Source organism: Nicotiana tomentosiformis, chromosome 3 (genome assembly GCF_000390325.3).
Source record: "Nicotiana tomentosiformis chromosome 3, ASM39032v3, whole genome shotgun sequence".
Taxonomy (NCBI): Eukaryota; Viridiplantae; Streptophyta; class Magnoliopsida; order Solanales; family Solanaceae; genus Nicotiana; species Nicotiana tomentosiformis.
In genome coordinates, this window is record NC_090814.1 from 144,178,186 (window position 1) to 144,191,468 (window position 13,283).

The 13,283-nt window shown below is 36.4% G+C and overlaps 1 protein-coding gene across 1 annotated transcript; it reads left to right on the forward strand.

The window, feature by feature from the left end:
• Positions 1-10,739: 10,739 nt before the first annotated feature.
• LOC104089553 (glyoxylate/hydroxypyruvate/pyruvate reductase 2KGR) lies at positions 10,740-13,118 on the forward strand. Its single transcript, XM_009594482.4, has 2 exons — positions 10,740-11,267; positions 12,458-13,118. The coding sequence occupies exons 1-2, from the start codon at positions 10,845-10,847 to the stop codon at positions 12,974-12,976; spliced, it is 942 nt and encodes a 313-aa protein (XP_009592777.1). The 5' UTR covers positions 10,740-10,844; the 3' UTR covers positions 12,977-13,118.
• Positions 13,119-13,283: the final 165 nt, after the last annotated feature.

Genomic DNA, 13,283 nt, shown 5'->3' on the forward strand with positions numbered 1-13,283 from the left:
CGAATATCAATTGGAGGCTAACTCCACCATCTTCTCCGCCATACGTACCTCGACCACCTGATCGAACTTCCCTGCGTATGCTACCTTCGGGATTAGCCCCCAAATTTGCATTTAGGGCGACATGTGAACTGACATCGACGGAATTTGCAATTGGTGCTCCCTCGAGGTCAGCCTGAGGCGCTTCGATCCCTGGGACGGCTATATTATCATTTTTCCCGTGAAATCTGAGGCTGTTGTTACCGTGTGTAGGTGTTGCTTGTGAGTTTGACATGTTTATCCTGAAAACAAAGATTCTTACGAGAACAAGTATAAAGCAGTGTGTGTTATCGGAATCGGTATTAAGCAATCACTGTTATCCTTAGCCCTACGGTGGGCGCCAAACTGTTTACCCTTAAAATTGGATAACAATTAAACTTATAATGAGGTTCTAAGGACACGTGATTTCACTTAATACCAATTGATAAATATGAAGATTAATAACAGAAATAAACTATAAAGTAAAGCGAACCAGTGTTGAAACGGAATCCAACCCTCGAGCTAGGGTGCCTTCGAACTGATTGATACCAAAACGGTTAAAAATAAAGCAAGTTGATGAACAAGAGAGTATAAGCTAAAGAGAAAGCGTTATATTGGCTTTTTTATGCGAGAACAATGTGCCTTACAAATGGTTAATACTACCCTTTATATAGTAGAGGAATTCTACTTAAGGTATAACTCTAATTACAAAAGGAAATCACATGATTAACTAATTAATCGTTTCTAACTTGATCCGTTCCGAGATTTTCGCCATGATCTTCGACCAGTCACGGATATTTTGCATTTCTGTTATTATGTTATATTCGATCTTGCTCGATACCTGTCTCATTCGGTCTCGATCGCTGATGTCCTCGATCTCGACAGGTACCTCGAATCCCGAACTTAGTACCTTGTCCTCGTGCCTTGGTTTGATCCACTACGGGGCCGACCTTCGATGCAACTCCCCGGTCCCGGTCAGATAGAAAAATTGGGTGAGCTCGATTTCAACCGTATACATTACCCATTTTCTAAATGAATAATATGATTTTTATCCATATTTGACCTACTTTTAAAAAATTCATTGGTTAACTATTTTCTTTAATTATTTTGACACTACTCTCACCTACAAATTACAGTCTACAGCAAGCAAGCAGTGAGATTCAAGAAAAGAGGGATAAGCTCTCATCGATTCGCCTACTTCCAAACTATCACAAGCAATGGAATCTATCGGAGTGTTAATGACCTGCCCAATGTCGCCATACCTTGAGCAAGAGCTCGACAAGCGTTTCAACTTTCTCCGGCTCTGGAATTTCCCTGAACATCAAAAGAGCAACTTCTTGAAATTGCATTCTGAATCTATCAAAGGAGTCGTCGGAAACGCAACAATCGGAGCAAATGCGGGGCTAATTGGAGCATTACCGAAGCTGGAAATCGTATCGAGTTACAGTGTGGGATTGGACAAGATCGATTTGGAACTCTGCAAGGAAAAAGGAATTAAGGTTACTTACTGTCCCGATTTGATTACTGAAGACGCTGCAGATATTGGCATTGCTTTGATTTTGGCAGTTTTGAGGAGGATTTCCCAATGTGATCGCTACGTTAAGAATGGCCTTTGGAAAAATGGCGATTTCATGTTGACGACCAAGGTCCGACTCTCTCTCTCTCCACATTTTTCATTTTTTTATTGGACAAAATACAAAATGGACTATATCTATATATATTTATATATATGTGTAAATTTTTTGGAAGCGGCTAAAAAGTAGTACTATTTTCTTCATTCATTTTCATTGCGCGATTTTTACACGTTGGGCATTTCTTCATAATTATTTAAAAAAATGGCATCACTCTTTGTTTATTCCATAAATATCAATTCCTTTTACAGATTAAGCACACAATTAATGAGTAAACATAATGCACAAATCACGGGATTGATTCTTATCCTTATTTATTTTTTCACTCCCTTTCTCCTCTTATCCAAATTTCATTTAACATTCAAATATCTGTCTCTCCTCTTTTTAGAGGTGAAAGTGGATGAATCCTAATGGTATTTTGATAATTTATTACAAACTGTGCACACAATATATACAATGTATATAATTGTATTAATTTATAAGAAGTGCATATAAAATATATATGAGATGTATATTTTTCAAATATATGATGTATATATATGTAATAAAATATATACAAAATATGTCATATGTATTTTCTACATATATAAAAAAATATACTACTTATATATGTATAATATTTTTTTATATATTTAAAAATACACATATAATATTTTTTTTTACATATATAACGGTTTATCTACATGTAATGGTTTACTAGTTTACAATTTCTTTGACAAACCCAAAACACAAACGAATTTTTCAACTCATTGCACAAATCTATTGTTTTAAAAAAAGATTAGTTCTACTACAAATAATTAAAAAGAGAAAGGAGAGAATTGAGAAGTATGATGGAATATAAAATATATAAGAATCAAGACTTGAAACATAGCTAGAAAGGATCCCACGTATAATAGCATGGTATTAGTTATCGTAATTGAAAGAGATAAATATTAAAATCATCATTACCATTTACCAATAAAATGAATAGAAATACTCCTAAAAGATAAAACTCTATCTAGCATGAAATTAGCTTAAAGGCTGTTGAAATTTAATGAAACATGAATTTCGCTGGGATTGGGGGTGATGGGATGCCGGTTTGATAGATAGAATCGCTGGATTGTGATTGAAATGCAAATATATAACTGTCAAAATTGTAAATTAAGAAAATCTGCTAGGACTGTGTAAAATATTTTAAATTATTGCCTAGTTATGATTTTTTATGGTCCAGCCTTTACTTAGGTCCATATACGTGTTGGACCAGTTTTGGACTGCTGTATGGGCCCAACAATGGAGATTATGAACCCGCCAACTATACCCTCATTAAGTAACGTGTTTAACTTGGATTTCCGCTAAATTACGTGATATTTGTTATTTTTGCTTAAACTTTTATCATTTGTGATTAATTAACAATATTTATATGTGATGTTAAAAAGAGTTTTAAAATAAAATTTTTGTGTACTTACATTTATATCTATTATATATAAGTATGTTAGCATTGCAAATTGTTTGTATGAAGATGTTGAGGGATGTTAGAGCTGGCAAGTTAGTTAGTAACTAAGAAGTTAGTTATTTTTGTATAAAAGGATGTACAGTGACGAGTATGTGACGTGTATATAACTTAAACTCGCAATCTGTCAAATAATAGTATAGAAAGATATCGAACCCAAGAGATTGGTATATCTATTCTACAGAAGTTTCTTGTTTTAATTACTATTTGAGTAAATCAGAAAGAGTTGAGTTGTGAATTAACTAACTAAAAATGAATGAATAGAGCAATAAAAAATATTTTATTTTTCACAAATATAATAAAAATGTGTTGGGATCGTAACTTCACTTTAGTATTTCTATTATATAATAGATAAAATTATCCTTCAATTTCTATTTCTCACAAATGTATAAATGCCTCTCACGATTATATTTATATATTATTACTTAAGTTGAACAATTAATTGCACTCCTCTCGATTTTACAAATCAAATGTCAAAATAGTAATATTAAGGAGCCAGAAATATATGCTTAAACTGAAACACGCTCTTTTTAGTAAGTCCCTTTCGGTTACCTTACTTGTTACAACTGATTTTTACACTATTCGCCTCTCTCGATTACAAATAAGTGTAGAATCAATTTTAACATATAAGAACTAGATGCCACTAAATAAAAGTTAACATCTATCAATACCAAAATTAACTATATTACTTCTTCCACCTCTCTCGATTACAGAATTAGTAATGAGTTAATATGTAGTAAGAAATAGATAGATTTTAACAAGTTAAATAACACTTAACTATAAAGTAGATATAAATAAAAAAGCTCCAGCTCAAACATGTGAAATTGAGGAATAATCTACTATTATATAAAAATATTAAGATCTGTCATTCTCCCAACACAAGAAGAGTTACTCCATACTGGAGTTAGTACTAGCAACAGAAATATTCTTGCCCATTAATAAGAAAATAGAAAAAAATATTCAAGAAGAATAATTCTCACTATTTAATTAAAAACGAAAAATAGAGTAATTTCCTACACTGAATAACTGAAGACGAAGAAGAAAGAAAATGACTTATGAAATATCTTTGCTCCTCTACTCTCAAAGCTGCTCAATGTGGCGCTATTTATAGAGCTTCGATACACTGAATTGTTACACTTCTTATTTTCTAAGTTGGCAACTTGCCTATTGTTGTGAATTTGTCAGAAAACTTTCTTTATCCAATTTGTCAAGTTGCCACTCCAATTGTTAAATATAAAAATTATTCTGACAACTTTGTCTTTCAAAATTCTCATTAGCAAATGCACACTTGCTCTAAAGTAGCGTGGCTTTCTTTCTGGCCTTCAGCATTTTCTTCTTCTTTCTTTTCATTTTGTTTGTCATGGGTCTTGATTTGTATAATGCAAAAATCGGTTCTTTTTCTTTTTCTCACATGCCTCCTTAATTGTCAAGCTGCTGAATTTTTAATTAAAATATGATCTTTCCTGCAAAGAAATTATTAATATTAGTATTCAATATTAAATAACAGCTTAATTTATACATTAAATTTTATTTTATCATACAGTGTATTATAAAATCAGTTAGTGGAAATATTACTCATTTTCCAAAAGATTCTCTCTCTGTCTCGCTATTCTCTCTTCTTTCTTCATCTTTCACCATTAACAAAGCTTTCAAGCTCTTAACATGGTATCAGAGCTGTGAGAATCGATCGAAATTTCGCTCATAACTCGTCTATTTTTCGAAGCTTATACCTGCAGAATCGTGAAGAAATTGTTCCAACATCACATATTGCAAAGCTAGAATTTTTTGAATTTTGCCCAATTCAGTTACAATGGCGATTGAGTCGCGACTACAGGAAATGAAGCCAAAATTGACCGCACGCATCCACTCTTTGTGCATCCATCGGACACTTCGAGTTCAATTCTGATTCCGATCCAGCTCAAAGGATCTGAGAACTATGGACTATGGCGAAGGTCGATGCGTATAACACTTCAAGCCAAACGAAAATTAGGTTTTGATACCGGAACTTGTAGAAAGGAATTATTTGATGACGAGTTTCATGAACATTGGGAAACATACAATGCGGTTGTCCTTTCGTGGTTAATGAATACAGTCGCACCACATCTATTCAGTGGAGAAATGATGTATAGTGTATTGTAAAATCAGATAGTGGAAATATTACTCATTTTTCAGAAGCTTCTCTTTCTGTCTCGCTATTCTCTCTTCTTCATCTTTCACAATTAACAGAGCTTTCAAGCTCTTAACATGGTATCAGAGCTATGAGAATCGATCGGAATTTTACTCACAACTCGTCTATTTTTCGAAGCTTATACCTGCAGAATTGTGAAGAAATTGTTCCAACATCACGTATTGCAAAGCTAGGATTTTTGAATTTTTCCCAATTCAGTTACAATGGCGAATGGAGACGAAACATGAGTCGCGACTACAGGAAATGAAGCTAAAATTGACCACACGCATACACTTTTTGTGCATCAATCGGACACTCCGGGTTCAATGCTGATTCTGATCCAGCTCAAAGGATCTGAGAACTATGGACTATGACGAAGGTCGATGCGTATAGCACTTCAAGCCAAACGAAAATTAGGTTTTGTTACCAGAACTTGTAGAAAGGAATTATTCGATGATGAGTTTCATGAACACTGGGAAACATGCAATGCGATTGTCCTTTCGTGGATAATGAACACACTCGCACCACATCTATTCAGTGGAGAAATGATGTACAATGTATTGTAAAACCAGTTAGTAGAAATATTACTCATTTTCTAGAAGCTTCTCTCTCTGTCTCGCTATTCTCTCTTCTTTATCTTTCACCATTAATAGAGCTTTTAACCTCTTAACATGGTATCAGAGTTATGAGAATCAATCGGAACTTCGCTCATAACTCGTCTATTTTTCGAAGCTTATACCTGCATAATCGTGAAGAAATTGTTCCAACATCACATATTGCAAAGCTAGAATTTTTTGAATTTTTCCCAATTCAGTTACAATGGCGATTGGAGACGGAACCGGAGTCGCGACTACAGGAAATGAAGCTAAAATTGACCACACGCATCCATTCTTTGTGCATCCATCGGATACTCCGGGTTAAATTCTGATTCTGATCCAACTCAAAGGATCTGAGAACTATGGACTATGGCGAAAGTCGATGCATATAACACTTCAAGCCAAACTGAAATTAGGTTTTGTTACCGGAACTTGTAGAAAGAAATTATTTGATGACGAGTTTCATGAACACTGGGAAATATGCAATGCGATTGTCTTTTCGTGGATAATGAACACAGTCGCACCACAATACTGAGGAAAATTGTTACCAATTAGTTAGATACCCTCCAAACTATAAGGGGAGAAAGAATAATGGGGCAACTTCTAATAATGTGACTGCCAACAATGTGACCTCGTTTGGTAAACAATTGAACCAAAACTCTAATATGATTCCTGGGCAGCATTATCCTGGGGGTTACCATCAAGGTCATAACACTAGTAATCATGGATACAACTTCCCTAGTGAAGAGTATCATGGTTCAGGTTTTATTGGTGGTAGTCAGGGTTTTGCTACATATGACAGGGTCAAGGGATGATGATCAGTGTTATTGTAGGCCAAAGTGCAACAAATATGAATGCAGGTGCAGCACCTATGGTCTTCACCCAAGAATAGTATAACCAAATTCTGAAGATGTTGAGCAAAGGTAACAGTACTAAAGCAACAACTAATGCATCAGGTATTGTTACTCAATCTCTTCCTAATTATATGAATGATAAATGGATTGTAGATAGTGGGGCCACAAATCACATGGTGGGAGACTGTGGTATGCTGTCTATAATTACTAAACGTGAGAATTAGAAGGTGCTCTTACCTAATGGCAGTACAGTCTCCATTACACATATAAGGAGTTCTGAATTGTTGCAAGGAAACATTTATAATGTTCTATGTGTCCCTAAATTCAAGTTTAATTTGTTATCAGTAGCAAAGTTGACAAGAGAGTTGAGATGCTTTATGGCATTCTATCCTGATTTTTGTCTAATGCAGGACCTTCACATTGGGAAGGTGAAGGGGATTGGTAGAATGGAAGAAGATCTGTATCATTGGCACTCAAAGAATAAAAGGCCACCATCGCTTGTCTCTTTAGTATTCCTAACAGTACATGATGAGGATGAGCTATGGCACAAGAGGCTAGGACATGTATTTGGGAGGATATTAAGACAGCTTTCTTTAGTTAGAAGTAACATGAATAATACTAAGACTTGTACTTTATGCCCTCTAGCTAAGCAGACAAGAATTCCTTTCCTTATAAGTAATAGTAAAGCTGCAAAACCCTTTGACTTGGTACATGCAGATGTCTGGGGTCCCTATAGGGTCCCTACCTTTGAATGTTGTAGGTATTTTCTTACTTTGGTGGATAATTGTAGTAGAATGGTATGAGTGTTTCTTCTATATCTGAAGAGTGATGTTAGCACTATCCTTAAGGAATTCTTACTACTTGTACAAACTCACTTTAATACATCAATAAAGGTCTTTAGAAGTGATAATGGGACTGAGTTTTTCAATTCTTTTTGCAAAGCTTTATTCAGTAATGCAGGGATTATTCACTAGATCTCTTGTGTTCACACACCCCAACAAAATGAGGTGGTTGAAAGAAAGCACAAACATATCCTTGAAATGGTCAGGGCCCTTAGGTTTCAAGTAGGGTTGCCTTTGAGATTTTGGAGTATTTGTGCTGTCAATGTTGTGTATCTCATTAATAGGATACCATCTCCAGTACTAGGAAACAAGTCACCATTTAAAATTTTCTTTGGAAGAAACCTAACTTGGCTCATTTGAGAGTTATAGGCAGCTTGTGTTATACTACTATTACTAGGGCTAATGGAGATATGTTTGGCCCAAGAGCTGAAGCAACAGTACATATGAGGTATTCTAACACACAAAAAGGATACAAACTCTATAGCCTCTCACGCAAGATGTTATTCATATGCAGAGATGTTTTTAAAGAGGATATTTTTCCTTTCAAATCATCTAAAACATCAAATGCCTACAGGATTCCTGCTTGTCCTGCACCTATGCCACATATGGATTCACTTTCAGAGTCACCATTTACTTAAGATGGTCCCTCTATTCAGGAGCCCAGTTTTAGCCCAGAATCATTTCCTCCTCAATCAGGTTTTCCTATCCATGGAATTCATGCTGGTATACAGGATAATGCTGAAGCACCCAGCCCTGTGCTCTTATTACCTAGACATTTCACCCAATTTAGTGATTCTGCAGCAGGCCATTCCTCACTTACTAACTCTCCTGATGTTCCTTCCCCACAACCCAGGAGAACTGCTAGAACTTTCAGACCTCCTAGATGGTTGGATGACTTTGTGCATGGTCCACTACCTAGTGACCATACTTCAGCCTCTTGCATATACCCTATGTCTAACTACATGTCTTATACCTCCCTTTCAGCCTCCTACCTTGACTCCATTTGCAGTTATTCTGTCATTAAAGAACCCGGCTCCTACTCAGAGGCTTTAACTGAGTTACAGCTATGAAGCAGGAAATTCAAGCATTGCTTGATAATAACACTTGGTTTTTGGTGGACTTGCCTGCTGGTAAGAGGGCCATAAGATGTAAGTGGGTGGTCAAGTATAATGCTAGGGGGGGGGGGGGTAGAGAGGTACAAGGCTCGTTTAACAAAAAATATATACACAATAGGAGGGGTTGGACTACCAGAAGACCTTTTCTCCTCTAGTAAATATAGTCACAGTTAGAGCTGTTTTATCCATGACTGTTATGTATGGTTGGCACTTGCACCAGATGGATGTCTTTAATGCTTTTGTTGCAAGGAGATTTGATATAGGATGTCTACATGGTGGAGCCTCCAGGTTTTGCTAGATAGGGGGAGTTGTCTAATGTGTGCTAATTGCAAAAGTCTCTATATGGACTGAAGCAAGCATCCAGACAGTGGAATTTGGAATTATCTGAGGCTCTTTTGACTTCTGGCTTATCCAGAGTCACTATGATTACTCTCTTTTCACTAAGAAAGTTAATGGCCACATTAGGATTATCCTTATGTATGTGGATGATATTTTGATTATTAGTTCTTCTGCCTCTCTTATTCAGGAGGACACTAAGGCATTACTTCAACATCATTTCAAGATCAAGGACTTGGGGGAGATGAAGTATTTTCGTGGTCTTGAAATAGCTAGAAGTAAAGCTGAGATTTATGTTTGTCAAAGGAAGTTTGCTTTAGATTTAATCTCAGACCTGGGTTTGGCAGGATCTAAGCATGCAAGTACACCTTTGGAAGTCAATCAGAGACTCACTAGTATGGCATATGACAAAGGCCTTGCAGTTGATACTACAGAGATAGATGAGGCAATAGAAGATGCCACAAGTTATCAGAAATTGGTGGACAAGCTTTTATACCTCACAATGACTAGGCCAGACATAGCCTATGCAATACAAAACTTGAGCTAATTCATGTATTCACCCAATAAGTCACACATGGAGGTAGCCTTAAGGGTAGTCAAATATCTTAAAAATGCAGCTGGCTTAGGGATTTTATTATCCTCTAGAATGTCTAATGAGCTGACAGTGTTCTGTGATGCTGATTGGGCTACTTGCCTTATGACAATGAAATCAATCAGTGGTTTTGTTGTCAAGATTGGAGACTCTTTACTTTCATGGAAATCGAAGAAGTAGAGTACTATATCAAGAAGTTCAGCAGAAGCTGAGTACAGAAGCACGGGAAGATCAATTGCAGAAGTAGTTTGGCTAGTAGGATTGTTTGGAGAACTGAATTTGCAAATTCAACTGCCAGTGAAGCTGTTTTGTGATAGTAAAGCCGCTCTTCAGATTGCAGCGAATCCAATTTATCACGAATGGACAAAGCACATAGAGATTGGCTGTTATTTCATTAGAGAAAAGATATAAAAGGGATTGATAGAAACATCACATGTGAAATCAGAGTTGCAACTGGCAGACATTTTAACTAAAGGTCTTGGTCGAGCATAGCATGAATTTCTATTGTCCAAGCTAGGAGTGTTCAACTTGTTCACACCACATAGCTTGAGGGGGAATGTTGAGCTGTGGATGAGCTGACAAGTTAGTTAGTTAGTGTTAAGACTAGTAATTAAGAAGTTAGTTATTCTTGTATAAAAGGATGTACAGTGTATTATAAAATCAGTTAGTAAAAATATTACTCATTTTTTCCGGAAGCTTCTCTCTCTGTCTCGATATTCTCTCTTCTTCATCTTTCACCATTAACAGAGCTTTCAAGCTCTTAACAGAAGAACAAAAAAAAATCAACCGCATACCTTAAATTTATGGGAACACACAATAATTGAACAATAAGAAAAAAGTAACTTGCCAATTATATTTAAAATATCAAATTAAATAAATTTGATGGAAGTATTCCGTGAGATGCTCCACTCCTCCTGAGCTACACTTGGTCGATTTTTATTTTACTCTAGTTGACGTATACACTAAATTGCATTAATTTATTATTTTTAAGCTAAATTCAAATAAATAGTTATATCAATTGATTATAGTTAAATAAAAAAAGTTAAGTAAATAGCATATGCCATGTATATAATTAGTTTCCCTCGAAAGAAAAAGTCACCATACATAGTGGAAACCGATCAACCCCTCATTTGTTAGCTATATAAGCTAAATAAAAGTGTCCCCTTGTATCACTCTTCATACTCCACACACGAACAACAAGAGAAAAATGCAAAGCATCGGAGTGTTAATGGCGTGTCCTATGTCATCCTACCTAGAGCAAGAGCTAGACAAGCGACTCAAGCTCTTCCGCTTCTGGAACTTTCCCCAGAAGAACGAATTCCTCAATCAGAACGCCGATTCCATCCGCGCTGTCGTCGGCAACGCCTTCGCCGGCGCTGACGCTGAGCTCATCGATTCCCTCCCTAAGCTTGAGATTGTTTCCAGTTTCAGTGTTGGTTTAGATAAGATCGATTTGAACAAGTGTAAAGAGAAGGGGATTAGGGTTACTAATACCCCCGACGTTTTGACCGAGGACGTGGCTGACCTGGCTATAGGGTTGATGTTGGCTGTTCTTAGGAGGATTTGTGAATGCGATCGCTATGTTAGGAAAGGGTTGTGGAAGTCTGGTGATTTCAAGTTGACTTCTAAGGTTCGCCAATTTTCCTCCTTTTATTTTGTTTTCCGCTTTTTATTTTGTCCTTCTTATGTCTGTATCACATCGTCTGATGTCTATGAGAAAGGCATAGATAATTGAAAGTTTGAAGCTTTGCTGCCTGAAGCAAAAAGATGGGAAATTTAGCTATAAAGAGACGAAAATATTATCTGTGAATTCTTGGCTTTACTCCGGTTATATAAAGGAGATGATGTCCGCTTTCCCCTAAATGTAAATTCAACAATATTGGCGCCTATGTAGGATTGAATTGTGCCAAGGCATCTTATTCTTTGTATTAATGGAATTTTAATGTGCTTGAGGCCAATTAAGTATCTAGTTAGTGTATGGAATTCATAGCTTTTGTATCATCTGTTGTTACTTTGTTCTTGCCAAGAAAATATGAAGAGGGCAAACGAATTCCTTGTACAAGATAGGTTGTTGTGCCTTTGCTGTAAATTCTCTTATTATCTGGTCTCGAGTTTTATTTCAGGGAGCCCAGCATTTAACTTTCACCTTTCTCCTTTCTCCTTTCTCCTTTCTCCTTTTCAACCTTTTTTCCCTTCACTGCTATGACACTTCTCTGCTTCAATAACACATCTGTGACAATGTGTGTATCCTTGAGTTGCTCGGTGTTTTAGATGAGCCTCAACAGTCATCTGTAACTTTGGTTTATTTTAAAGAAGCTATTCCATATTAGCGTTTTATTGTGTTGCATAGTACCTTTCAGTTTAATGTAATTCAAAAATTGTATGGCTGTGATTACATGCAGCAAAAATCCCGGAAAATTTGATATTGAACACCAGTAAGTCTTTGGCTAGCGAAAAACATAGAGTTTCTTTAGAAAAAAGCTTATTATATCACCATATCAGTTGTAAGTAATTGTTTTGGAGGTGGTGTCACATTAACTTTGAGAAGCTATGGCCACCAGAATAGCAATTTATTCTTGATGGAACTTTTTGGAGCCTTTTTTCTGCGGTAATACTCTAGTTATATCTGGCAAATAAACCGGGGAAAATGCAACATAATCTTTCATTCAATGGTGTAATTAACAAAGATCCAATCTTCTTCTTAAAGTTAAACCCATAAATATCGATTTCATATTTTCTTTACTTGCCTAAATTGTATTAACTTCTGGCCACTGGGATGTATTATAATCTTCACCTGATTCCGTACTATCTCTTTTGCAGTTTAGTGGAAAATCAGTGGGCATTATAGGATTGGGAAGGATTGGCTTAACAATTGCTAGGAGAGCAGAAGCTTTTGGCTGTCCTATCAGTTATCACGCGAGATCAGAAAAGCCAAATACAAATTATAAGTATTATCCAAGTGTAGTTGAGTTGGCTTCCAATTGCCAGATTCTGGTTGTGGCATGTGCATTGACTCCTGAAACTCGTCATATTGTCAACCGTGAAGTCATTGAAGCTTTGGGATCAAAGGGGGTTCTGATTAACATTGGTAGGGGTCCTCATGTTGATGAAAAAGAGCTTGTATCTGCTCTTGTTGAAGGCCGATTAGGGGGTGCTGGTCTTGATGTGTTTGAGAATGAGCCTGAAGTACCTGAGCAGCTCTTTGGCCTTGAGAATGTGGTCCTATTGCCTCATGTAGGCAGTGGCACAGTGGAAACACGCAAGGCCATGGCCGACCTTGTCCTTGGGAACTTAGAAGCTCACTTTCTGAACAAACCACTGTTAACTCCAGTGGTTTAAGTATATGAACTGCTGCTATTAGTTATTGTTTGGAGGTGTTACCTTTTGCTGCAGGAACTAGGTTCACCGTTCACTTCATATAGGAGCACATTGTCTCCTGAACTTTTGGAGCAAATATTTCGTGATTGTTTGGGTGCTTCAACTTGCTGTCAATCTTTTTATTGGACTATTTCAATTCTATCGTCTCCTGAACATAAAAATAAGCCTAATAACAATACAACATTGATGGTTTAATGGGAGAGTTCATTAGAGAATTTATGATCAAATTGGTGGTATGGATTGGTCGGTCACTTGGTAGGTTGGAGAG

Bases quoted from the DNA above. Each gene is read 5' to 3' on its own strand.
- LOC104089553 (XM_009594482.4), top strand. From the start codon at position 10,845: ATGCAAAGCATCGGAGTGTTAATGGCGTGTCCTATGTCATCCTACCTA. The intron at 11,268-12,457 runs GTTCGCCAATTT...TCTCTTTTGCAG, and splicing joins ATTTCAAGTTGACTTCTAAG to TTTAGTGGAAAATCAGTGGG.